The sequence below is a fragment of the Prionailurus viverrinus genome, chromosome D3, assembly GCF_022837055.1.
Source record: "Prionailurus viverrinus isolate Anna chromosome D3, UM_Priviv_1.0, whole genome shotgun sequence".
Lineage (NCBI taxonomy): Eukaryota > Metazoa > Chordata > Mammalia > Carnivora > Felidae > Prionailurus > Prionailurus viverrinus.
The window spans coordinates 22596026-22623595 of NC_062572.1; the positions used below are offsets into that span (position 1 = coordinate 22596026).

At 41.4% G+C, this 27570-nt stretch overlaps 1 protein-coding gene across 17 annotated transcripts in view; it reads right to left on the minus strand.

The window, feature by feature from the left end:
• SFI1 (SFI1 centrin binding protein) overlaps positions 1–27570 on the minus strand; it is a 105514-nt gene that overhangs the window by 27510 nt on the left and 50434 nt on the right. For 12 of the 17 annotated variants that reach the window (XR_007145680.1, XM_047826864.1, XM_047826862.1 and 9 more), the window contains 8 exons: positions 25221–25338; positions 22591–22693; positions 12448–12604; positions 10929–11090; positions 9031–9101; positions 7628–7720; positions 5486–5583; positions 4027–4093 (listed from right to left, as the gene is read on the minus strand). Coding sequence is in view for 16 of the 17 variants with exons in the window: in XM_047826864.1 (XP_047682820.1) it covers positions 4027–4093; positions 5486–5583; positions 7628–7720; positions 9031–9101; positions 10929–11090; positions 12448–12604; positions 22591–22693; positions 25221–25338 (869 nt within the window). In the remaining variant the exon portion in view is untranslated. The remainder of the gene's footprint in view (positions 1–4026; positions 4094–5485; positions 5584–7627; positions 7721–9030; positions 9102–10928; positions 11091–12447; positions 12605–22590; positions 22694–25220; positions 25339–27570) is intronic. The other 5 variants (XM_047826861.1, XM_047826866.1, XM_047826865.1 and 2 more) reach the window with 1 other exon arrangement.

A 27570-nucleotide genomic window follows, 5' to 3' on the forward strand; every position in this document is an offset into this window, starting at 1 on the left:
TAAAAAAATGACCTTTCAGGGTCACACTCTAGAGGGACGGTTGCTTTCTACACAAAATTGAGAAAAAGATTAAGATAATAATTTTTTTTTCAATGTTTATTTATTTTTGGGACAGAGAGAGAGACAGAGCATGAACGGGCGAGGGGCAGAGAGAGAGGGAGACACAGAATCGGAAACAGGCTCCAGGCTCTGAGCCATCAGCCCAGAGCCCGACGCGGGGCTCGAACTCACGGACCGCGAGATCGTGACCTGGCTGAAGTCGGACGCTTAACCGACTGTGCCACCCAGGCGCCCCTAAGATAATTATTTTTAATCTTTGTCAACACAATAGGTGAAGAATGAAATATGAGAAGGAAGAGATTTTTACTTTAAAAACAGGTTGAGCATCTCTTCACACATTTGTGTGTGTGTGCATATATACATGCATATATCTAAATGTTTTGTCCTATGTACTAAGTGTTCATACCATTGCCTGTTTTACATCTGCCAGTGCTTACCTCAGTGATATAAATGGGCTTTTTGAACCTTACGAAATTTATCAGTTCTTTGTCATGTGTGTCAGTGTGTCAGTGTTGTTAACAACACTGTTCCCACCCTGTAATATATCTTTTGATTTTATGATGTTTATTTGCAATACAGATTCTTTAAATTTTTATGTAATTATGAAAGGCTACTACTGTATCACTAAATATCAGTAGGAAGACAGAAAACCAACATAAAAAAATACATATGCCTTCATGATCCAAAACTTTGGGATAAAACGTGGTAGATTTTAAAACAGGACCTCAAATTCTTGGGTCTTCCTTTATTGAAAAGTCCCATCCCCTTGAATCTGGGCAGGATAGTGACTGCTTTGATCAACAGAGAATGGTGACAATATCAACATGTGACTTCAGAGGCTAGGTCATGAAAGGCCACACAGCTTGTGTCTGGTTCACTGTGACACTTTTGGAGTGAGCAGCGACACAGGAAGTCTGACCGCCCTGAGGTCACCATCATCATGCGTGAGGCAATCCAAGCCTCTCAGAGAGGCCTGATGTAGGTGCTCTGGTTAACAATCCCAGATGAGCTCAGTCTTCGAGTTATTCCAGTCCAGGAACCAGCCATGTGAGAAGAAACTTCTAGATGATCCTAATGCCCTGCCATCAGACTTCCCAGCTGAGGCCCCAGTAATCATGGAGCAAAGACCAACCATCTTTGTTATGTCTTCTTTCAATTTTTGACCCACAGAATCCATAGGCATAATAAAATGGTTGGGTTTTTTTTTAAATTTTTTTTTAATGTTTATTTATTTTTGAGACAGAGAGAGACAGAGCATGAATGGGGGAGGGTCAGAGAGAGAGGGAAACACAGAATCTGAAACAGGCTCCAGGCTCTGAGCAGTCAGCACAGGGCCCGACACAGGGCTCAAACTCACGGACCGCGAGATCGTGGCCTGAGCCGAAGTCGGACGCTTAACCGACTGAGCCACCCAGGCGCCCCAAAATGGTTGTTTTTTTAAGCCACTGGGTTTGGGGTGATTTTTCACATAGCAACAGATAACTGAACAGTAAGCATATGTGTGTGTGTGTGAATATATGATATACATACTCCCACACACACAGAGGAAAAAAGATACCAGACTTACTCACCAAATGTTATCTTAAGACTATGGGTGTTTTATTATTTTTTTTCCTTTATGTATTCCTACACTTCTCAAATTATAATGTCTATATATTGCTTAAGGGCATTTACATTTTCAAATGTAAACAGAAGTAGAAGCAATACTATAATGAATCCCCATGAACTTACCATCTAGCACCAACAATCAGCAAACATTTTGCCATTCTTTACGTATTACTTTTTAAAAAGAAAGAAACCCACAATGAATAATATTTTTATCTTTGCCTGAAATAGAAAGAACTGATGTTCTCCCTAAAGAACTTGATGTTCTCTGATGTCATCTCCTTAGATGACGTTCAGATTGTTAGCTAAAGATTTGAAAGAAAAAAAAAATCCAACAGCAACTAAGCAAGGGCTCTTACTATTTTTCAGACCTTCTATATTATGCAGGCCATGTAAGAGCAGTGTGAGAGATAAGAACACTGACACTTGCCTTGACCTTTCCACCAATGCTGGGTCCCAGTGTCCAGGGGCTCTCTTTTTCCAGGAGGAAAATAGGAGACTCTGTTTCTTTTCCACCTTAAATAAACACTTTTCAACCCTAGCAAGCAGATTCTTTTTCTAAAAGGTCTCTATCTTCTGGTGAGCTTGCATTAAATGAGCTTAAGAGACCAAGTGGCAACATCCTTTCAGAAACAGCCACATCATCCAAAGGAATGTCAAATAATGCAGCAACTCTAAGCATTTTCCAGGTGTGGAAGGCAAACGATGCCCTAGGCTGGTACCACCCAAAGAGCAAGAATTGGGATGATCTTTAGGAAAAACTCCAAAGCAACCAACGGCAGTCTGTCTGTTCACTTGTGTGTTCATTCATTTGTCTAAACATTAGTTGGCACCTTCCCTTTGTCAACACTGTCGAGCTGAGAAGAAAGAGACAGGGTCTACCCTCAAGTAGCTCACAGTCTGGCAGGAGAGAGGCATGTAGACACCTACATAATGATATGATGAATATGCTGGTAAAACCACACATGGTGTGGCGCTGGGGAAAGAGGTAGCACCTGAGCTGAACAGGTAGGAGGGACAGGGAAGTGCAGGTACAGAGATGCCTGGGTGGCTCAGCTGGTTAAGCGACCAGCTCTTGATTTTGGCTCAGGTCATGATCTCATGGTTTGTGAGATCAAGCCCCACACTGAGCTCTGTGCTGACAACACGGAGCCTGCTTGTGATTCTCTCTCCCTGTCTCTGCCACTCCCCTGACATCTCTCTCTCTCAAAATAAATAAGTAAACTTAAGAAAAAAAGTGCAGGTACAGTGAGAAGCACATTCAGGGAAGTACTTGCAGCTTAGCTGTTATGAAGGAACAGAGTGGTAATAGGAAAGGGCAGAGAAACAGCCAGAGACCAGCTCCCAAAGGAGTTTGTACACCTTGTTAGAAAATTCAGATTCTATCTCAACACTATGAGGAAACAGCCAAATTCTTCAGATTCATGTGTTAGACTTTAGAAGCAGACGGTGGTGGGGGTGGAGAAGGCAGCAGAAAAACAACTGGCAGGAGTTTGGTTTGTGTCTTCCTCCATTTCACCATGGATGGCCAAAAAGAGCCATGGGCAGCACCACTTACTACTGCAATGCCCATGCAGACATTATCAGTTGAACACAAATTCCCCCAAGCCTAAAGGTGGCCTTGAAATCCTTGGTTCAGCACTCTCAACAGCTGCTCCCATCATTACAGCTAATTTGCCACCCTGGTGCTAAATTACAAGGCCTGCGGGAGCAGGAATTTTACTTGGTTTGTATCACAACTGTATTCTCAGTGCTTAGCAGTGTCTGAGGTACAGCAGATGCTAAATGAGTCTTTCTTAAATGGAACTGATTAGAGGGTGCCTGGCTGGCTCAGTTAGAAGAGCATGCAACTCTTCATCTCGGGGTTGTGAGTTTGAGCCCCACGTCCGGTGTAGAGATTACTTAAATAAAACTTTAAAAAGATGGAACTGAATCCTTTCTCAATCTACCTTTACTAATTTGCCAGCCTGACCCTCACATCCTCCCACCTGCTGTGGGTACTGGTCTCACACTGTTTAGTGCTCAGACACAGCACTTACGTTCTGTACCTTTTCCAGTACTTCCTGAAGGTTGGCCACCTAATATAATAAGTGAGTAATGATGTGAATGGAATGGCTGGTTAAGAGCTCATCACTCTCAGCATGTGCGTTTTCCCAGCAGATGAAGGAATGGGGCTTAAGCAAACTTTCCAATGTCACTAGAGGGATCTGGGGGAAATACCTTTGAGCTTTTTACAGCAACCCCTCTTCCAAATCAGAACACTAAGACCCCTTAGTATAGGTCTTTTCCAAGAATCTTTCCAAAGCAAATGGATCCAAGAATGTAACCCAGTGGAATTATCTACTATGAAGTACTCCATACCTGCTTGTATCGTCTCTTCTGAGTATACCGTAACCACAATTTGATACACTTGCATAGCAACGTTATTCTGAAATAAAACACATAACACCAAGGTATTGCCTATTGCACTTTCAGGCTTTGGGTCTTAAAAATGCTGTTTGGGGGCACCTGAGTGGCTCAGTTGGTTAAGCGTCTGACTCTTGATTTCAGCTCAGATCACGATCTCACAATTGTGAGATCAAGTCCTGCATCGGGCTCCGTGCTGAGCATGGAGCCTGCTTAAGAATCTTTTTCTCCCTCTGCTCTGCCCCTGCTCCCATGCACACTCACTCTTGTAAGTAAATGAAATGAAATGAAATGAAATGAAATGAAATGAAATGAAATGAAATGAAATGAAGTATTAAAATAAAATAAAATAAAATAAAATAAAATAAAATAAAATAAAATAAAAATGTTGCTTGTTTTTTTAAGACTGGAAAGTCTGGGTGTGGTTACATCTTAGCATTAAAGGCACCCCATGGGTTTCACTCTGGGGGAGAGAGAAAAAAGAACCTATTATTCAACATGAAATCTGTCAACCCGATTTTGGGCTGTGGCTTGTCCCCAAATTTTGACAACTTTCTTACAAACCTAAGTAGATCACCAAGCACAGTGTCTCTGGAACTTGAGTAATACATGTGAAATCCCCTAACTATCCTGAACTTTCTGGTTTTATGACTAGTCTGGGGCTTGTAGGACCACCTGGGTCTGTGACAAGCTCCTTTCACAGAAGTGATACTAAGAGTGAGAACCACATTCAGTTCTGTAAACCAGGATTTAGAGCAATGACAGACCCTGATAACTCCAAGTTTAGTTAAATAATGAGATTCTCAACAACCCATTAAAAAAATGCTCCAAAATGGGACCTACAACTATGCGAATCAAGTTGATTATACTACTGGGGAGGAGGGCACATTGAACATTTCTGGCAGCAAGAAAGTGAACAGTGGTTCCCTCTGAAGAACCTAATGAATTGGACTTAGGAATTGGAGGGATTCAGAGAGCTTTCAGTTTTCACTTTATACCTGCCTTCCTCACTGACATGTAGTGCTTATTTATTTTAATTGAATAATTAACTCCAAAAAACTCAAGACACTCTCTGCATTCTTCAAGACCAAGCCACAAATACTCACTCGCCTAAGCCTTCTCTTTAACACTATCAATGCATGAATTCTAAGATGTGAACGTCACTGCAGCCTGAAGGATTGAGGCAGAGAACCAGCAGGTACATACTTTAAACTATGGTGACCAAGAACCAACACAAACATCTTCACTCCACCTCTCATCTGATGAGCTAAAAGGAAAATGCAAGCTCAGGAACTGCTGGTTTATAGCAGGGCCTTTCTGAATCTGCCTAGTCATGCAGGGACAGTAAGTGCTCACTTCTGGAGTGCAGCAAGTCAGTCCCCAGAGAGCCCCAGGAGAAGGCCAGAGTTCCTACCTGCAGTGGTCCCAGGCAGCACGCAGTGAGGGGAGCTGCTCCCTCTCTTCCCTCTGCTCAATTCGAGACTGCCAGAGGTTCCAGAACCTGTGCAGCAGCTGAAGTAAAACAGGAAGGAAACAGAGGTTTATTAAGCCAAAAGGTAAAATGATCTCTTTTAATCTATTAGCAAATCCTTACCCCAAAAGACTACAAGTTCCCCCAAAGCAGGAATTACCTTAGCTGGGAGTACCCAACATATAACAAGTTTACAAAATATTTACAGCTAAGCTATACAGAGCTATTGTGGGCCAACATAAAAGGCAAAAAGATGGATTTTCCAGTTTATGGAAATTAGAATGAAGAAGCTGAAGCTATTCCTCATCTGGGCCTCATAGAAGACAATGGCATTTTATCTTTTTTTGTTTGTTTTATTTTTGAGAGAGAGAGAGAAGAGGGGCACACAGGCAGAGAGAGAGATAGGGAGAGGTATACACAGAATCCGAAGCAGGCTCCAGGCTCTGAGCTGTCAGCACAGAGCCTGATGCGGGGCTCAAACTCATGAACCATGGGATCATGACCTGAGCTGAAGTCGGATGCTTAACTGAGCCACCCAGGTGCCCCAACAATGCCATTTTAAAAGTTAAAACCAATCTTATCAGATATTACTGCTTATGAAATAGGCTTGCCAAATAAAAAAGAAAAAAAGTTTAACTTCAATCTAATCAAGGCCTTAAATCTAACTGTTAGTTTACACGAACAATATTTTAAAAAAAGAAAGATGAAATGGCATCAAAAGGAAACCGATAAATCGAGAGTATGGAATATTGTACAAAATAGTTGGCCCTTCTTTTCCAAAAATCAGTGTGATTGAAAAAAAAAGTACACCTTATGCTAAGTGAACTCAGTCACAAAAGGGTATGTACTGGGGGCACCTGAGTGGCTCAGCTAAGCATCTGACTTTGGCTCATGCCATAATCTCAGCTGTGCTGACCGCTCAGAGCCTGGAGCCTGCTTCAGATTCTGTGTCTCCCTCTCTCTCTGCCCCTCCCCTGCTCATGCTCAGTCTCCGATTCTCAAAAATAAACGCTAAAACAAACAAAGGGCATGTACTGTAAATATGAGGTTCCTACAGTAGTCAAATTCATAGAGACAGAAAGGAGAAAGGTGGTTGTCAGGTACTGGGGGTGGAGCGGGGAGGAGAATGGGAAGTTAGTGTTTGATGGAGACAGAATTTTAGTTTTTCAAGATGAAAAAAGTTCTGGAGATGGATGGCAGTGATGGTTGCACAATAATGGGAATGTGCTCAATGTCACTGAATTGTACTCTTGACAGTGGTTAAGATGATAAATTTTGTTATTTTTTTTTTACTACAATTACAAGATAAACATGTTAAACAAAAGAAGTAGAAGGAGGAGGGCTGTTATTAAGAGGCTTAAAGATATAACCAAATATAGTGAGTCACCAACCCTTTATTGGATCCTGGTTTGAAAAAAACATCTATAAAGACATTTTGAGGGCAACTGTGAAGATCTGAATATGGGCTGGGCATTGGATCAAATTAGGGAATTACTGTTCATTTTATTAAGGATGACAATGATATTGTGGTTATGAAGGAAAATGTTATTTTTGGGCGATGCATGCCGAAAAGTTTAGGCGTAATGTTTCATGTTGTTTGTAATTTACTTTAAAATGATTCAGCAAAAAAATGTAAATATTAATAATCAGCTAATATTTGAATTTAGATTGTAAGTATATAAATGTTCATTATATTGTTCTTTATATTTTTCTGTATGTTTGAACATTTTCATAATGAAAAACAAAACCAAAAAACCCCATCCTCCTAAACCCAGAAACACAATCTATAAGTAGAGATAGGATGTTTGTTGCCCTCAGGTAAACCAACCACTGAAGACAACAGATTCCCAGTGCAAACACCACCTGGAATGCAAGACTCAAAGTGTATTCCCTAGATCAGGAGCCTGACCTCTGAGTCTGCTATCAAGTTTCTGAGCAAACAGATAAAAAATGAGATTAGGGAAAACCAAGAGTTAGCCAGTATGGCTAACTAGAGAAAATGGACACCAAGGTTTTGGAGTCTAAAAAGTCTGGACAAAACTCTACAATGGCCATCAGAGGTCCCTTCATACAGATGACCCTCACCATTATGTCATGCTGCTGGTGAGCGAGGTTCCTTTTTATTTGCTGGAGACGGGCGTGGGTCACATTGTCTTTTAGGGCTCGAAAACAGAAGTGCTGTGAATTGAAGGAAGGACACAACTAGTTACAAATCAGCAGCATCTGTAAAAGTAAGCCAGAGGCTCAGTTGTGGATATTCACAGCTGCTCCCATGTCCCTGGGATCCTTTCTGCTTTGAGATTCAGTTGGGAGTCTGATACAAGCCAGCCCACACAGTAGGCACTTAATAAATAGCTGTCTAACTGATCCTCCGCTGTCCACTGTTACTGCACAAGAACAAACACACCCTCACCTCTGACCAGGAGAGATACCATGGCCCAGAGGGAACACTACAGACAAAGGTTAAAAACATCAACTTTGCCTCTCAGAAAAGAGACAGACTTTTAGCTTATGGTGTGTTTTTTTCAAGCCATGTGTGTGTGGAGGGGGTGTCAACATGCACACTTATACAATTAGAAAGTAGTTTTGTAGAATAGAATCAAAGGAGGAGAGGGAAGCCTTGGTGAGTAGGGGGGCTGGGGTAGGGGCAAGACGCGAGACTGGCTCCAGCTCCAGCAATACTGCCTCACATGTCACCTAAGCAAAGCCTATTCTCCAATGCCCTGGGCTCCAGTTTTCTGAGACAGAAGTGAAGCGTTTAGGGGTTTTCATATTGTGGTCTGTGGAACCCCAGAGGCTCCTGAAAGTGTCTGAAGATCTCCTTATGTGGTGAGGGTTGGGGAGAGCAGCAGAAGAGGGACTACTCCCCAGACCCTGCTTCATCCGCAGAATTTGTGTTGATTGATTTCACAGACTAGGTTCCCACAATTAAAAAGAGGGCCCGCCCTTGGGATCGTGAGTTCAAGTCACATATTGGGTGTAGTAGAGAGTACTTAAAAACAAAAGAAGAAAAAGAGGGCCCACCATGTAAGAAAGTGCAGTACTAGATCACCTCCAAGTTTCCCTTACAGCTCCAGACCCTCTGACCCCACACCATTACCATTTCTTATCCAAAATGAAAACAGGGACACGTACAATGGAACAGAGCTTCTTGAGTGAAGCTAATCCCACAACCAGATATACTTGAAGAGCATTATGTGGGCCTGGGTTCCCCAAAAGTGGATGGTTAAGCAGGGTTGGTAACTATGGTTTTGAAGCAACTCCTATGTGTAGATAGGCTTTCTATTATAAAGTGTGCTTTCTTCTTATCACATACTATATAATTAGTTTATAGTTTTTATAATTAGTTTATAGAGTTTTTTAAACATGGTAATGTCACATCTTGGACCTTGGTCAGTTGTGCTGTTAAATATTAAACACTAAAACTTTGGCAGTTCCTGAAGAAGAAAAAAAAAAAAAAAGGCCTTGAGAGGCTTCCGTGTTCTCACCAGCAAGCTGTGTCTGCTGTGATCTTCTGCCGCCTTCCACTGGGCCGCTTCTTCAGTGCACAGCAGCACATCCGCCAGGGAGTTAAGGCCTTTCATCTCAAAAGTGTTCCCACCCCAGCACACTGCAACCCAGTGACCCATCGGGAGGGTCCTGGCTTGAGGGAAAACAGGCATGCCAGGTGGCCTACGTCCACCTCTGCCTCCTCCTGATGATCCCAGGAAGAGGAGGAGGCAAAGGGAAACTGTGTGAGTTGCTTATCAAACAGTTGGCCTTGCCTTTCTCCCTTCTGATTCCCATTTGATGACAGGCAAGAACAGTTGAGATAAATTGCCACGAATTACAGTAAACATTTGCAAGTAACCTTATCTAAAGCTCTCCTGTCTTCCTGCATCCTTTGTTTTGGCACCAAAACCCCAGTCAGATGTTTCAGCTAAAAACCTTGGAGTTATTTTCAAACCTTCTCCTCCCACTCTCTCCATCTACTGGGCTGCCAAGTCCATCTGGTCTCCTCTGAAATCTCTCCTGCTTTTCTGTTCCCACCCCTGATGCCCTGCAGTGCATCTGACTTGCTCCTCACACAGACTGGCGAGAGTCTCATGTAACTGCTCTCCTCGTGCCAGCTTTGCCCTGTAATCCAGACCTCTCAAGTACAAACCTGCTCCATCACTTCTCTTCTTAAACACCTCCAGAGGATCCCCAGTGCCATCAGGAGAAAGCCCAAATTCCTGACCGCTGCATCCAGGGCTCTACAAGCTGTTCCCTAGCCTGCATCTACCTGCACTGCCCTACTGCCATCCATACCCCCACAGCTCTGTAACAGATCCCTGTCACTGCCCTTGGATCTTTTCTTCATCTATGTGTAAACGCCATTCCTTCCACCTGAAACACTCTTCCCGACTTTGCTAGGTGACCTTGTGATCCTTTAAGGACAAAGTCAACTCAAGCCCCACCTCCTTGACTGAATCTGCACATCTGGGCACATACTGTAATGAGGGCAGTGATTATGGACATGTGCACAGGAGTCAAAGCACCAGAGTCAAATGCCTGGGTTAAAAGCTCCTGGCTCTGCCCAATGATATGCTGTGACTTTGACAATAATTTAGCCCCCTTGAATCTCGGTTTCCTCATCTATAAAATGGAAATACTGACATCTACTCCACAGGGTTGCTATGAGGGTTAAACAGATAATGCATAGTTTGTACATGGTAAAGCCCAATAAATGGAAACTATGATCATAATGTTAGGGCTGCCAAGAAACACACAGCCATGGCTATTTCCACCACCTAGTGGGTAAAGAAAAGCAATGAAATGGCAACATAAAATTCAGGATAGTGGGATTACCACTGAGGGGGAGGAAAGGGAATGCAATCAAGGATGAACAGTGTTAGCAAATTGGCAGGGTTCTAATTTCTTTTTTTCATGTTTTTTTATTATTTATTTTTGAGAGAGAGAGAGAGAGAGAGAGAGAGACAGACCACGAGTGGGAGAAGGGCAGAGAGAGACGGAGACACAGAATCCAAAGCAGGCTCCAGGCTGTCAGCACAGAGTCTGATGCGGGGCTCAAACTCACAAACCGTGAGATCATGACCTGAGCCGAAGTCGGACAATTAACTGACTGAGCCACCCAGGTGCCCCAGCAAGGTTCTAATTTTTAAGTTGGGTAGTGGGTACATAGGTATTTTAATACCATTCATTAAACTGTTAATGTGTACTACACATACTCTTTTGTAAGCACATGTCCAGTGAAAAATTTTTTAAAGAGAAAACAGAGATCAGGACCACCTTATATTGTCAGTAATTGTTTTCCAAATATCTCCTGCCCTTTGTCTCAAAGGTTGCTGAGCTCATGATGCCCTGGCTGTGGTGATGGATAGGGCTGGGTGACTGAAAAGGATACAGTGTTTCCAATGAGTAAAGGCCCGCCGCATTGCCATCTTCCTGGCCAGCCCTTCCACGCGTGCGTGCACGGCATACAAACTCTCCTTCCGCTCCCAGGCCCACTGCCAATCACAAAAGTGTGTCTGGAGCACAGTGACCCGGTGGAATCGCTCAGCCATGTCTGCAACAAAGAAAGTAACTACGTGCTGCCCCCTGCAAGGTTGAGAGATGAGCTGGAAGCATCTTTAAGAAAAGCTGCACCCTACTACTGGCAGACAGCAGGGATTCGAGGATGTTCTTACTAAGAATTCTAAAATAAAAGTTTTTTTAGGCAGGGGAGGGTAATTTGGAAGCCCTTAGCTACACTTCTTCTCTCCAAGGAAAGAGAAAAGGTCTGTAATTTTAGGGAGGAGGATGTTACAAAATCAGTTCTATTAAAGAGTTGAGGCTTCCACTTAACTACTGATGACCAGGAATGGTGGCGGCTGCTTTCAAAGAAGACTCTTTCACATTTGCCTCTTTACTGATGTCTCCTGGGTGGGACTTCAGGGATTGACTCAATGACACAACTTGGTCACCATGCTGGCAAAGGTGTTTTTCGAGCTTTTAGCCAGACTGATCCTGGCTGCCAGTCACCTGCTTTTAATACTAATTAGCTAATGGCCTGATGAACTGAAGTCCAGGAAGTGGAAGGGAATTGGTCCTGGAATTCAAATGCTGTAAAGAGGGGCACATTAGTCAGTGCCTAAATAACAGCTTATCATGCTAAATAGCTTCATGCCTTCACCTTCCAGGCTTGGGCAACCAGACAGTGGGTCTCCTTCATTATCCTCAGACAGACACATTCAAACTCTCCCAAAAGGCAGTGCTGGCCTGGCAGCCCAGGAGGGAGGCCTGGGTGAAAGCCAGCCATGTCTAGCACGCTGCTTGACTCACTTCTGTGTGGGCTCCAGAAACCAAAGTACAGAAAGTACCAACGATCATGATCAGTGTGTTATTACTTCTGAACTCTAATTGGGAAACTAAACCATGAGAATAGTGGTTAAAAAAACCCTCAATATCCTATATCACATGGGTTGCATAATTGGGGAGAAGTAGAAACAATCCAAATATCTATAGATACAAGAGTGGCTAAATAGATTAAGGTAAGCCATCCTACAAAATGCAGACAATCATTAAAAAAATAACATTTATGAAGAATACTGAAAGACACAGGAAAATGTTTAGTTGTGTAGAAAAAGATACAAAGTTGTATGTATCCTATTAATCATAATCACAGTATTTATGTAATAATTAAACCCTGTTGAAAAAAAAATATTTTTAGTGGAAAAGGCCAGAAGGAAATAACTTAAATGTGAATTGAAGATGATGTATGTTCCTCCTCAATCTCTTTTTTCCAAAATTTGTGGCATAATGTGGTTATCTCTATTTTTTTTTCCTTTGGTTATATCTCTCCTAATAAAGAGCAGCACCACTGGCAGAAGACTGTAAATTGTGACATGATCCTCTGTCTCTGGAGCCTGGGACTTCCTGCTCACCCTTCTGTTGTCTCTTCACTCTGCGGACCTGCAGGTATCCAAGCCAGGCCTTCAGGGATTTCCACTTTTGCCAGTGCTGATGGTGTTTCACTGCGGAGACCATCTTCTGTCTCTCCTTCTGGACATACAGGAGCTGTTCTCGCCACTGTGACCAAGCCTGAAAGCCAGAGAAAAGGCAACAATCAAAGGAGAGGCAGGAAAACAGAGGTGAAGTACTGGTGAGGGAAAAGAGAAACTGAGATACAAAGCTAAAAGTAGAAACAAGGAAGTAACAACTCCCAAGCAGGATCATGAGCTATAGAAATTTGCAGTGAAGGGGCGCCTGGGTGGCGCAGTCGGTTAAGCGTCCGACTTCAGCCAGGTCACGATCTCGCGGTCCGTGAGTTCGAGCCCCGCGTCAGGCTCTGGGCTGATGGCTCAGAGCCTGGAGCCTGCTTCCGATTCTGTGTCTCCCTCTCTCTCTGCCCCTTGCCCGTTCATGCTCTGTCTCTCTCTGTCCCAAAAATAAATAAACGTTGAAAAAAAAATTAAAAAAAAAAAAAAAAAAAAAAGAAATTTGCAGTGAAAGGCTCTTTAAGAAGGACATTCTACTTCCAGAAAGTAATTTATTTTCTGGATTAAGAACAAGGAGGGGTGCCTGGGTGGCTCAGTGGGTTAAGGGTCCGACTATGGCTCAGGTCATGATCTCACAGTTGTGGGTTCAAGCCCCATGTCAGTCTCTGTGCTGACAGCTCAGAATCAGAACCTGAAGCCTGGTTCAGATTCTGTGTCTCCCTCTCTCTCTGCCCCTCCCCCACTCATGCTCTGTCTCTGTCTCTCTCTCTCTCAAAAATAAACATTAAAAAAATTTTTTTTTAAAAGAACAAGGAATAAGAGGAATAATAAAATCAACGAACAGACAAGAAGCTGTGACAATCCAAGGGGTGATATATTTAATTCAGATTTGGGATAGGCGAGGGTCTGCCTTTCTCTCCCAAGTGGGAGGAAGCCTATCGTCTCAGGCACATTAGCTTCTGGGAAGTGTGACCTGCAGAAGTTGAGGGTCTACAAAAGGATTCCCTCAAGACTATCCATAATTGTGCACCCTTAGCAAAGTCTTCATGTGTGCCTAGCTATATGCATGCCCTAGTTCGAAGATGACAGTCTCAGATGACAACTTCATACCTTCTTTTCTTAAACCTGTAACACCTATTCTCCTTTCCTTCCTCTCAGCTGAATACCATTCTTCCTATTTTACCAAGAAAATAAAAGCTATCAAAAGAGAATTTTCTCAAGCTTCTCTCACATCTACCTACCCACCTACCCACAGGCTCTGCCTTCTCTCTGGCTACTCTGAATAAAGTATCCATACTCCCTTCCATCAGAAGTTCACCCCCCACTATGGATACATCCCATGTCTCTCACCTTCTCAGGCTCATCACTGGCAATTTCCCCTCCTTCTGCATCATTGGTTTTCACCGTCTACTAGGTTTTTAAAATCAGTGTATGAATGTGCTATTATTTCTCCAATCCTAAAACGCAAATCCTTTCAGGGATATGACAATCGAAAACAACAGATGACCTCTGATTGGACCCTGGACCTGACACTAAAATAGCAATAATCTACGGTTTAAATATGAATTGTATTGTAGATATTACCATATTAATATTGAATGTCTTAGATATGATAATGATATTGTGATTATATAGAAGAACATCCTTATTTTTAGGAGATAGAAGCTGAAGTATTTAGGGTAAACTTTTATGTCTGCAACTTTAAGCGACTCAGAAAATATAAAGAAATATATTGATATACTTAGAGACAGAAAATGTAGGAAGATGTTAGCAATAGGATAAACCAGTGAAGAGAATACAGTATCTGTCATTTGGTGTTTGTCAAAAATAAAAAGCTGTGGGGAAAAGATTACTGTCACAAAAAACACTACCCGAAAGGAATAAATCAGATTCCCAAGCAAACCACCACTTTGCCATCCAGCTAACACTGGAGTTCTTTTCTTTCCAAACTCCTCAAAAGAAGGGTCTATTTTCTAATTTCTCTTTTCCCAGGAAGGCCTTCATGAATCCTCTCCCCATCAGACTCACTGAAACTGCTCTTACCAAGAGCATCAATGATCTCCGCGTTGCTCAATCCAAAGGTCAAATTCCACTCCTCACCTTCCCTGACCTGCCAGAAGCATCTGACATGGCCAATCAGGCCTGCAGATTCTCCAGGCTACCTTCGCCTTTATTCCTCCCAGGCTCAGTCCTGGGACTAATCGCCCTCCCCCCACGACCCCCCAAGCTATACTCACTCCCTTTGTCCTTTGATGCAGTTTCATGACTAAATACCAACTGCATGCCAAGAACTCCCAAATTTACATCTCAGGTCTGGACCTGTCCTCCATACTCCACATATATTCAACTGCTTCCTTCACATTTCCTTGAGGATGTTCAAAAGGCCTATAATATAGGCTGAAGACACAAAGCTCAGAATGGAGCTAACTCCCCTCCATCTTCCCCATTTTACTAAATGGCAACTCCACTGTTCCAGTTACTTAGGCCAGAAACCTGGGAGTCACCTTGGACTCTTTCTCTGAAGCTTTACGTCTTAACCATCTATTAGCAAGTCTTGTCAGCATTACCTTCAAGGTATACCCAGAATCCAACACCATCTTGCTATCATCCTTGTCTAGAATCCCACCTGGGATTTTGTAATAGCTTCTTAACTGCTCTCCCTGCTTTCATTCTTGATCTTTTATGGTCTATTCTTAACACAACAGCTGAAACCAGGGATGCAAGCCTCCCTGGAACCCACAATTTAGACATATGGCTTCTAGCTGCCTCTGACCAGAGTCACGTAGCCCCTACTTACTATTTAAAAAAACCTCTAAAGATGCCTCAGGGAGTAACATAAACTTGCCTCTCAACAACTCTGTGGGATGCTGTTCTGCCTGAGATAACAAAAACAATGTGTTGTGTTTGCCAGAAAAAAAATAATAATTTGCAGCTTAGTGATAGTCACAGGATGTAGAACTTTTGCCTTTGTACTCTAGAGATGACATCACTAATGCAATCCCTATGAATGTTTTGCAGTTCCAGGCCCATAATGCAGAACAACCGGGTCCCTGAAGCAGAACGACCATCTCACTACAATCACACTGAAACCAGACTGGGAGATGCCAAAAGGGACAAGATGATCAAGGAAGGAAATGTGATAGCTGACCTAACTCTAATCAAGTGTGATCCAAGACCCTGAGACCCTTACCCTGAATTTTCACCCTTTAAAAACCCCTGCTTGTAAAGCCATTAGAGAGTTTGGGACTTTTGTTTCATTTATTTATTTTTAATGTTTATTTTTGAGAGAGAGAGCAAGTGAGCACAGGCAGGGGAGGGTCAGAGAGAGGGGGGACAGAGGATCCAAAGTGGGCTCTGCACGGACGGCAGAGAGCCCAGAGAGCTGAAGTCGGATGCTAAACCAACTGAGCCACTCAGGTGCCCAAAACAGTTTGGGACTTTTGAACATTACCTTCTCGTTCTCCTGGGTGGTGCCACGCTAATAAGTAGCCTATCTTTCTTCACAGAAAAAGTTTGGTATCAGTTTTTATTGGCTTGCTGTGCATTGGATGGATGAACACTTGTGGGTTTGGTTACATAGCTAGAGTGATCCTTTTTGGTTTATTTTGGTTATGTCACTTAAATCTCTCCTTTTTATGGGACAGTTTTCTTCCCTGCCTCTTTTCCTCTTTCATGCCACCAATTTTTCAGAGACACTAAACATGTCCCACATTTTAGATTTGGCTGATTGTCTCAGCAAGGGTCTTTGACTTTTCTCCTTGATCCCTATATTTCCTGGGAACTGATAGTTAGGTTCATGTTAGACTTGGTTGGAGTCATGTTCAAATTTTTAGGCAAGAACACTTCTCAAGTGGTGCTGGGGCCTCCCACTACCTCGCATCATGAGGCACATCATGGCTGGCTGCCCCAGTTTTAGCCATGTCAAGACTGTCAGTGGCTTCAGATGAAGTTAGCCTGATCCCTCCATTACTTTTCCTCATGGTCTTCTCAGTCAGTGGTTGCTGCTTAGATCCATTTTCTCATTAGGGGTGGCAAAACTGATTTTCTGATTCTAGTAATCCTTCTGCATCTACTAACTGGAATTTTGTAAAGAGGCCTACCCTCTGGTTTTGCAAAGATATAGTTTATACAGGAAAGGCAGGGAAAATGCTTGATTTTTTTGCTTTCATTAATTTTATTTTATTTTATTTTTTTTTTGAGAGAGAGAGAGAAAGAGAGAATGAATATATCCCAAGCAGGCTCCATGCCCAGTGCTCGGCCTAACATGGGACTCACTCATGATCTGAGTTGAAATCAAGACTCGGATGCTTAACCAACTGAGCCACCTAGGCTTTCATAAATTTTCTAATTGAGTAAATGCTCTAACAACCCAAATATGTGACCAGTGAGTTCCTCCTCCCCCATTATACATGCATGGATTTTTATATATTTGATGTGTTTTCATTCACTGCAGTCATTACTTTCTGAGGTCCCAATTGTTCTATCGTAAGTCTATGAGTCTTTTGGCTGAGTTCTGACACAATTCCATTAGCCTTTGCTAATTTCCTCACTTTCCAGCAGACTATATCCTGGGCTTATGATGTCCATAATCTGCTCTAGACCTGGAATCAGCCATTTCTCCAAAAAGCCTCAGTTCCTTTCAGCCAGGACATAACAGAGACCATAACTTGGGCACTGGGAATGCTAAATGCCGTACATTCTCGCTACTCATTGCTTCTAATTTTTCAGTAAATAGAACTAGAAATACATTTTTTAAGTTAAAAAACATCTTAAGTCCATATTGATATTTACATTTCCAATCTCAGATGACAGGGCTTTTTATTTAATTTCTTTTATATTTGTAATCTTTTCTTTTAAACTGAAAATCATGATTCCCAATGCCACTGCCATAGTCATTTGCTCTATTTCACAATGTAGCTATAATAGTTTCTAAACCTGCCATGAACAATAAGACTACTGAATGCGGGTTTTGGATTTCCTAGAAGTTCTTTGTGTCCTTAGAATGCATCCCACTAGGGATGAACAGTCAAAATATTCTATTTTAAAGTTATTTGAAGTAATTATTTTCTCTGTATAGTCATGGCTACAAATTTAAGTTTGTTTTAGTGTGCCTCAAAATTCTAGGGATTGCTTTTTTTCCTTTTTGATTCACTTGAGTCTTTTTTTTTTAATTATATAAAATATCTACACGGTTCAAAGTTAAAATTGTATAAGAAAGTAAAATCACAGAAATATTTTGTTTCCACACTATTCCCTGCAACCCCCTACCACTAACAAACCACTTTTTGTTAGTTTTGGGCTTATTTTTCCCTTAGTTCTTCTCAAAAATATAAACACACGTGTGTACACACACACACACACACACACACACACACACACCTCTCTTTCTTCCCAAAAGGCAGCACATGATGAACCAAAGGGATCCCATTAAGAAGTAAGTGTGATCATATCACCCTCGCTCAAAGACAGCAGCTTCTTACCTCCACTGGAATAAGAACCAAAGCCTTCATGGGCGTAGCCTGCAATACCTTACCTACAGTCTCTGCCTCCTTATGTACTTCATGACCTAATCCTTCTTACTCTCCCTCTCATGCTCATCAACATATCACAAAACGGATCAAGTTCATGGACGGGATGACTCAGTACCATAAGCATGACAATTTTCCCCAATCTAATGTAAAAAGTCAGTGCGTTATAGTAAAAATCCTAGTAGGCTTAGAGGTGGAACTTGACAGTTGATCCTAAAATTAGTAAGAAAGAGTAAAAAGAATAGGTAAGGTGATTTTACAAAGATCGAGAATAAAACAGGTCATCCTTTTTCATGTATAAAGACAAGAGATAGCTCGTAAAAGTAGAAACAGTAATAAACAGCTAACACTTACTGAGCTTTCCATATTCTAGGTATTGCTCTAAGCCTAGTATATGTATCATCACACTTAATCTTCAACAAACCTATGAGGTAGGCACTATTATTATCTACTTACAGATAAAAAAAAATCTAAGGTACAGGGAGGGTAGGTAACTCATTAAAAGGTACAAAGCAAATAGGTGATTGAGGTGGAAACCTAGGTAGTCTTTCTTACCTGCTTTATTCAATCACAATTAATAGTGTGGTATTGGCTCAGAGAGAGAAATACAGACCAATGGAATGAAGAGCCCAGAACAGACCCATGAATAACTGGGACTTTATAGTGAAAGTAGATTAATAATCATATAAAAAAGATAAAGGACAGGGGCACCTAGGTGGCTTAGTCAGTTAAGCATCTGACTCTTGATTTTGGTTCAGGTCATGATCTCACAATTTGTGAGATCAAGCCCCATGCAGAGCCTGCTTGGGAGTCTCTCTCTCCCTCTCTCTCTCTCTGCCCCTCCCCGCCTCAAAATAAATAAGTAAACTTAAAAAAAAAAAAAAAGATAAAGCATGGATGAATCAGCAAATAGTGCTGCAGCAATTAATTATCCATATGGAAAATGACAAATTAAGACCCTTTTCACACAATTTATAAAATTAAACCCAAAATATATTAAAGACCAAACCATAAGATACAAGAATAAATTAGGCTACTGCGAAATTAATAATATCTGTATGGAAAAAAAGGCATCATAAGCAAAGCAAAAAAAATTTTTTAAAAAGCTATAGACTGGAAAAAAGCACGTGTAAAGTATATAACACTCAAAAGATTAGCTTTTGGTTTTTATTGTTTTAAATTTATTTATTTATTCTTGAGGGGGGAGGGAGAAAGAAGATGAGAGGGAGGGAGGGAGACAGAGAGAGAGAGAGAGAGAGAGAGAGAGAGAATATGAATGAATGAACCCCAAGCAGGCTCCACACTTTCAGCACAGAGCCTGACACGGGGACCAAACTTACAAATCGTGAGATCATGACCTGAGCCGAAATCAAGAGTCAGACATTTAACCAACTGAGCCACCCAGGCACCCCTAACATCAAAAGATTAGTAAGCAGAATCTAAAACAATGTATTTAATACAAAATCAGTATTTAATACAAATCAGTATTTAAATACAAATCAGGATTTAAAAAAAAGGGGGGTGGTGCCTGGGTGGCTTAGTTAAGCATCAGACTTCGGCTTAGGTCATGATCTCACAGCTCATGAGTTTGAGCCCCGCGTTGAGCAGCCTGGAGCCTACTTAGGATTCTGTGTCTCCCTCTCTCTCTGTCCCTCCTCTGCTCATGCTTTATCTATCTCCTTCTCTCTCTCTTAAAAATAAACATTAAAAAATTAAAAAAAAAAAAGGTCAAATAACCCAACATAATAAAGAATGAGGAATGTAAACAAGCTCAAAAGCAGAAACCCAAATGCAAACAAGCATCTGAAAAGATGCTGGGCCTCACCAGGAATCAGTGAAACACAAATTAAAGCAACAGTGAATTACTGTTCCATACCTATCAAATTGGTGAAGATGACCAAGTCTGGCAATGCACAGTGCTAAGGAGGCAGAAAGAAATGAGAACTGAAACGTTAGCACTTAAATCGGCACAACACTGGAAAGCAACTAGGCAATCCTTAATAAAGACAGAGAGATGAATACCCAATGAACCAACAAGGTCATTTCCAAGAACCAGAATACAGAATCTTTCAGACTCTTGCACAATAATATATGTTTAAAATGCTCTCTGCAGAACCATTTGTAATTGAAAATATGTAGAAGTAATCAATAGTCCATCATTAGCATAAATACTGACTACTATTGAAGCAGATAAACCGTACCTTATTCATACAATGGCATAGTGTACGGTTAATAGATCTCTACATACCTACAAGGATACACCTCAAAAATATACTGTTGCATAAAAAAGGCAAGCTGCATAGTAATGCCCAGTATGACACCATTCATCAATTTCCTAACTACACAAAACCAGAACATTTCTTCTTTGTGGTATGTATGCACACATTTCTACAAGTGAAAAAGAACACAAGGGAATGATAACCTTGCATCAGTGCAGGGGACATCTCTGAGGATGGATGGTGGCAGAATGGAGGAAGAGCAGGGCTTGAGCAGTGTTTGAACAAGTATGGAAAATGTGAACACCTTCTAAATCTGGGTAGTGGTTACTTGGGTATCTGCTCATGTTTTTATAAAGGTTTTATATTCAGTGTTTCTATGTTTGAGGTACACAAATTGATAAAAAACATTTTTTTAATTTCACATATCTCATGATGTCTATGCTGCCTAGTTCAGAGATGTCATGAGGCTTAAAAGAAATGACTTAAGTATAAATTCTTGGTAAACCATATGGTACTTACTAGACATAATGCACTATTACTCATAATCTGCATAATAAAATCTGGTCTTAGAGTTTCACACAGCTTTTGGTCCATATCAATATCTTTTTTTTTAAGTTCATTTATTTATTTAGAAAGAGAGAATCCCAAGCAGGCTGTACAGTATCAGTGCAGAGCCTGTTAAACTGTGGAATCATGACCCAAACTGAAATCAAGAGTTAGATGCTCAACTGACTGAGCCACCCAGACACCCCGTGCCCCGTATATATTAATATGATCTTGATGATTCATAATTTTCACTGAATTTGACTCTGAATGACCTTGGGTTGTTTTATATGTTAAATCCAACCACTAACCATGAAAACCTGCTCTCACTAAAATTATTCAGTCAAATCTGTCGTTGCAAGCTTTGAAGACAACAATCAAAAGGGAATTCTGAAGTGTTCTGAGCAATAGCACCAGCAGAAAGGGTTTATAGGCTCTCGGAGTGGCTCTTTGGGAGAAAGGTGAGAGGAGGAGGGGCAGAGAGAGTGGGGGACACAGAGGCTCTGTGCTGTCAGCACAGAGCCCAACATGGGGCTCAAACTCACGACCCAAGAGATCATGACCTGAGCCGAAGTTGGACACTTAACCAACTGAGCCAACCAGGTGCCCTGAGCAAATTTTTTCTTCAAAGTCAATTAATAACTATTTTAGACTTGCATGACACACAGTCTCTGTGGGAACTACTCAACTCTGCCCTTGTAGCCTGAAAGCAACCTTGGACAATGCAGGTATAACTGCATCCCAATAAAACTTTATTTACAACAGACTGTAGGCCAAATATGACATATGGGCCACTCTGTGGACCCCTGACCTAGATGATTATATATGCTATTTGCATGTGATTTCCATATACTGCACACCTTTGCACTGACGATGCAACATGTTGTCAGATTAAAAAGAGATTTACTCCTATATATAGTAAAGGTCACTTCTTTTTTTTCCCTATTCCCTGTTCTATTCTCTATAACTGACATGGCAGCAGCCCTAGAAGTACTCAGCAGACCAAAGAACTGAGAGAAACTCAGAGTCTATCAAAGGTCATAAGAAAGCTTCACCACAGCATAGTCTTAGTACAGATGTTAGGCCTTTGTTACTGACCAAAAGCTAGTGGAATCCTCAAAAGAAACCTCAATATAAGCAAAATTGTATTTAGAAGCCAGGTTTTCTTTACAGTCTGTTTCTTTTCTGCCCTCATTATTTTCTAACTTGCTATAGGAAAACAGCAATAAAGAAATAAAGAATATACTGTTGTTTCTTTAATCATATTTGTAACTAATTCATAAATGCCTTTCCAGCTCCATGATTAGCAAATGCACCATACAAACCATTGGTAATCACATTTAAGCATATTTTTTAAATGTTTTTTATCTTATTTTTGAAAGAGGGAGAGAGTGCATGTGTGCCTGTGCACCTGAGTGGGAGGGTGGGGGTAGAGATGGAAGACAGGATTGAAGCAGCTCCAGGCTCCGTGCTGTCAGCACATAGCCTGGTGTGCAGCTTGAACTCACCAACTACAAGATCATGACCTGAGCCAAAGTTGGATGTTTAACTGACTGAGCCACCCAGATGACCCTAGCATATTCCTAACAGCAGCCTCTATCCATTGAACCCAGCCTTCCATGTTGCTTCTGCCCTCCACCCCCGCCCACCGCCCCTGACCCCCTTAGCTGCAGGGAGGGCCTAGGAGAGAGGGAGCAGCATGATGGCCAGCCTTCTTGGGAATCCAACCCTGCCCTCTGTGGCTGTGGGGTTTGACAACATGGACAGAAGACACCTATGCCAAAGTCTGCTGCGCTCACCTGCAGCTGGAGGCTCAGGGCCCTGTGCTTCACAGCTGATGCATGGAGGGCATGGCCCACACGGACCCATCCCAGCTGCTGCCTCCAGTGGCTCCACCACACCCTGTCAAAGAACAAACCAAAGATAGAACCAGTCAAAAAAAAAAAGCCACCCAGAGAAGAGAAGGTCAATGAGGGCTGGGCCTTGGACCCTCGTCTCAAGTCTCTATTCCCTCACTGTGCCATCTTGACTGACATCTGTTGGAGCCACTGCTGCAAAAAATAAAAAAATAAAAAAACAAACAAACAAAAAAAAAACGAGAAGCAGTCCTAGAACAGCTAATTTAGGGCTGGAAACTGATGGTTCCTAAGGTCAGCTCCAGTCTTAGAAACTCCAGACATGCTCTATTTGGAACTACACATGTTTAAAAATATGAATTATTGCCAACATACAAAAAAATCAGGAGATTTCACAAAACAAATTACAAAAAACATGGCTTTTAGATCTCCAGTCTTGGCGTCCTTTCTGCTTATTTTCTAATTAGCTGTAGGAAAACAGTAATGAGGAAATGAGAGTTTGCAACCTCTGCTTTTTACAGAAGCACTCACTTTGGTCACTCTAACCTAGCAAAATCTTTATGTCGTCCTAACCTGGGCCGTGCTTAGCAGCATCACTCACTTCAAAATCTCAAGCTATCTTACATTACTACTTACCTTTATAAGCACTTAGGGGATTACAAGTTGCCTGAATTCAGTCCCAGCAGCCAGTACAGGACTAGGAACATTTTAAGCCCCGTAAACAAGTAAAATTATGTAAAAACATCCCCCATAGACTCTGATAGAAATGTACACTTATTGGGCGCCTGGGTGGCGCAGTCGGTTAAGCGTCCGACTTCAGCCAGGTCACGATCTCGCGGTCCGTGAGTTCGAGCCCCGCGTCAGGCTCTGGGCTGATGGCTCGGAGCCTGGAGCCTGTTTCTGATTCTGTGTCTCCCTCTCTCTCTGCCCCTCCCCCGTTCATGCTCTGTCTCTCTCTGTCCCAAAAATAAGTAAACGTTGAAAAAAAAAAAAAAAAAAAGAAATGTACACTTATTAAGCATTCAAAAATATTTGCCAAATAAATTTTCAATAACTTAAAGAGGTTATTTAAAACAAAAAAGAATTTTTAGGTGTACTGATGTTCTGGATACCATGCTAAATACTTCGGATGTCATCATATTTATCTCCCATGACAACCCTGAAAGACACTTCAAGGTGTACCTATTTCACAAATGAGGAAAGTGAAATGTGGAGGTGAAAGGACACAACTATACATGTGGGAACATGGATTTGAGCTCAAGTCAGTCTAGCTGCAAAGCTTCTGCTCTTATCTATATCAGAGGGTCCACCTCTTTTGAGCTTTTAATATGCTGCCATTCAGGACACCTAAAGGACCAACCAGAGACAACATTCAGTGGGATCAGTCCCACTATAAAAGCAGCTCATTGTTACACATGTCTGGTTTTCAAAGTCAACTAACTCATGTCCCTCCAAGATGTGGACAATGCTGATGAAATGCTGTATAGGGCAGTTGCGAAAATGGGCTTTAGCATCAGAAAGATGGGTAGCTGAGCCCTATTTTACCAATTACAACTTATATGGGCTCGGGCAAATTACTCAACCTTTCTGAGACCCTTTGTGTTATCTTTTTTTTTTTTTTTTTAAAGTTTATGTATTTACTTTGAGAGAGAATGCAGGTGCGCTCTTTCTGGAGAAAGAGAAGAGAGAGGGAGGGAGAGAGAGAATCCCAAGTAGGTTCCATGCTGTCAGTGCAGAGCCCGACATGGAATTCAAACCCACAAACTGTGATATCATGACCTCAGCCAAAATCAAGAGTCAGACACTCAAATGACTGAGCCACCCAGGTGCCCTTGGACTCTGTGTATCTTAATATTTACAAAAACAGTACTTATTTTAGTTTATGGTGATGATGAAATGAGACTTTACATTAAAAAATTAACACACACAAACAACAGTGTTTACTCAAACACAGTAAGTACTCAATTACTGTTACTGCTGATTATGTGAAAACCTGATAGTGTAGTTGAACAAGTTGTCAATAAATATTTATTTAAGGATCAACTATGTTTGAAACACTGTTTTAAGGTGGTTTTTTAAAAAAATTAATTTATTTTTGAGAAAGAGAAAGCATGAGTTGAGAGGGGGCAGAGAGAGAGGGAGAAAGAGAGAACCCCAAGCAATCTCCACACCACCAGCGTGGAGCCCAATGCAGGGCCCAAACCCTTGAACTGTGAGATCATGACCTGAGCTGAATTCAGACACTTAACTGAATGAGCCACCCAGACACCCTGCAGTGGGTTTTTAGAAAAATGTTTTTTTTTTATTCTGAGAAAGACAGAGAGCGAGCAAGGGAGGGGCAGAGAGACAGGGAAAGAGAGAATCCCAAGCAGGCATCATGCTGTTAGTGCAGAGCCCAACAGGGGGCTGGATCTCACAAACGGTGAGATCATGACCTGAGCTGAAAAAATTGAGAGTCAGATGCTTAACCACCTGAGCCACCCAGGCACCCCTAAGGTGGGTATTTATGTGCATAATACAAAACAGAGGTCAAATGATAGCTGCTGATTTGCAGAGCAATTGAACACACTCACCATAAAATACTCCGCTGCCTAAACTCCAGGGCAGTGGTCTGCATCTGAAGTTTGGTTCTACGAAAAACCACGTAGATCATCCAGGACTTCCAGGCCTGCCGCATCTTTTGCTTTGCATCTAGATGCATCAAAAAGATTTTCAAAAAGGAGTAGGGAAAGATAACAGAGTACTTCTGGGTTATTGAGAAGCTCATGGGCTCTCTGTATTCACCCTCCTTTTGAATATCTAAATTCATCCAGCCTTCAAGTGCCCCCTGGTGGAAAAGTTGTGAAAATCTACAAAATGAATAAAGACAAAAGGACAGGTGAAGAATGGCTATACAAGTGATGACATTTACAAACCACTTAAGGGAAAATAAATATACTAGACTGTTCAGAAATCTTCTGTTTTAAATGACATTCTTTCTAGATATATATTCTGTGATATTTACAGATGAAATAATGTGAATAACACAAAAAAGCAGAGAAGTGAGACTGGTATGAGTTGGTAACTGATGAAGCTGAGTGACAGGTACATGGAGGTTCATTATTTCATCTTCCAATTTTGTAGACATTTAAAACTTCCCACAGCATAAAGTTAAAGGAGAAAAAATTATGTTCTAAAACTTGCTGCTTGAAATAATAATTGTAAAGTAGAATAAGCAAGACAAAAGAAAAGGATACTATCTGTATCTGCTTGGAAAACAGAATAAAAAGGACCAGTAGTGTTCCTGGAAGAAAGAGAATTTACTAAATACGGGAAGTGCAAAGGTCCATAGGTCTCCCTTTGAAGTAATGCCATTTTCATTATGAAAGCCATCACTAATGAAGTTAATCTCTGTTCTTTTCAGAACACAAAGGAGAAAACAAAATTATGTTAACCGTGTTCAAGACTTTCTCAAAATGTGGTAAGACAAAAGCTTTATTTCTGTTTCATAGCAATTAACCAATCAAGTCAAGACACAGAGAATACAACATGTAGCTTCCTTAGGCCCCTCGGGCAATGCTGCTGTGGTTTAGAGTTTGGGTTCCTGAGTAAGACATACCAGGTGTGAATACTGAGCTTATCACTGGGCTGAGTAACATCATACAAGTTCCTCATCTATAAAATGGCGCCTTCTTTAAAGGTATGTTTGCCAAGGGTAAATGAGATCATCTATGAAAAGTGTCTCCAATAAATGCAAGCTGTTATTTTCCTGAGGGTGGTATACAAGAATCTGCATTAATGGTCTCTGCCATGATTCTAGACAATTTAGAGAACCACACTTCCCAAAGGCCTAAAAGTACTTATTACTTTTTTACTTAACAGTATGAGAGTGAAAAGGTACTCCCTGAGGTCTGTGGGCATAGCCTGAGACAACTGTCATAGGTCAGAAACAACTCTTTTTATCTGAAGAATTCAAGTAACTTTTCTTTCTACCCCATAATATAGCTGTATTCATTATAATTTTAAATAATAATATGAGACAGAAGAATGCACATTCCTCAAAGATAGACTATTCACAAGACAAAGCACGTTCTGAAACAAAATAAAACAAACCTGAACAAATGTAACAGAACTGAAGTCATACTAAGTTCTCTGATCATAATGAAGTAAATTAGAACATCAATAAAGATATTTTGAATATTTCTTTATATTTTTCATTTTATTTAAATCCAAGTTAGTTAACATATAGTGTAATAATGTTTGCAGGAACAGAATTTGGTGATTCATCACTTACATACATACATTTATTTATTTATATAATTTATTGTCAAACTGGCTTACATACAACACCCAGTGCTCATCAAGTGCCCTCCTTAATGTCCATCACCCATTTAGCCCATCCCCCTACCCAACACCCCTCCAACAACCCTCAGTTTATTCTCTGTATTTAAGAGTCTCTTATTGGGGGGCCTGGGTGGCTCAGTTGGTTAAGTGTCTAACTCATGATCTCACAGTTCATGGGTTCAAGCCCTGCTTTGCCAGTGTTGAGCCTACTTGGGATTCTCTCTCTCCTCTGCCCCTCCCCCCCCATTTCCCCCCCCCCTCTTCCCTCCCTCTCTCTCTCTCAAAATAAACAAGTAAACCTAAAAAAATGTTTTTTTTATTTTTATTATTTTTTTTTTAAATTTTTTTTTTCTCGTTTTTATTTATTTTTGGGACAGAGAGAGACAGAGCATGAATGGGGGAGGGGCAGAGAGAGAGGGAGACACAGAATCGGAAACAGGCTCCAGGCTCCGAGCCATCAGCCCAGAGCCTGACGCGGGGCTCGAACTCCCGGACCGCGAGATCGTGACCTGGCTGAAGTCGGACGCTTAACCGACTGCGCCACCCAGGCGCCCCAAAAAATGTTTTTTTTTAAAAAAGAGTCTCTTACGGTTTGCCTCC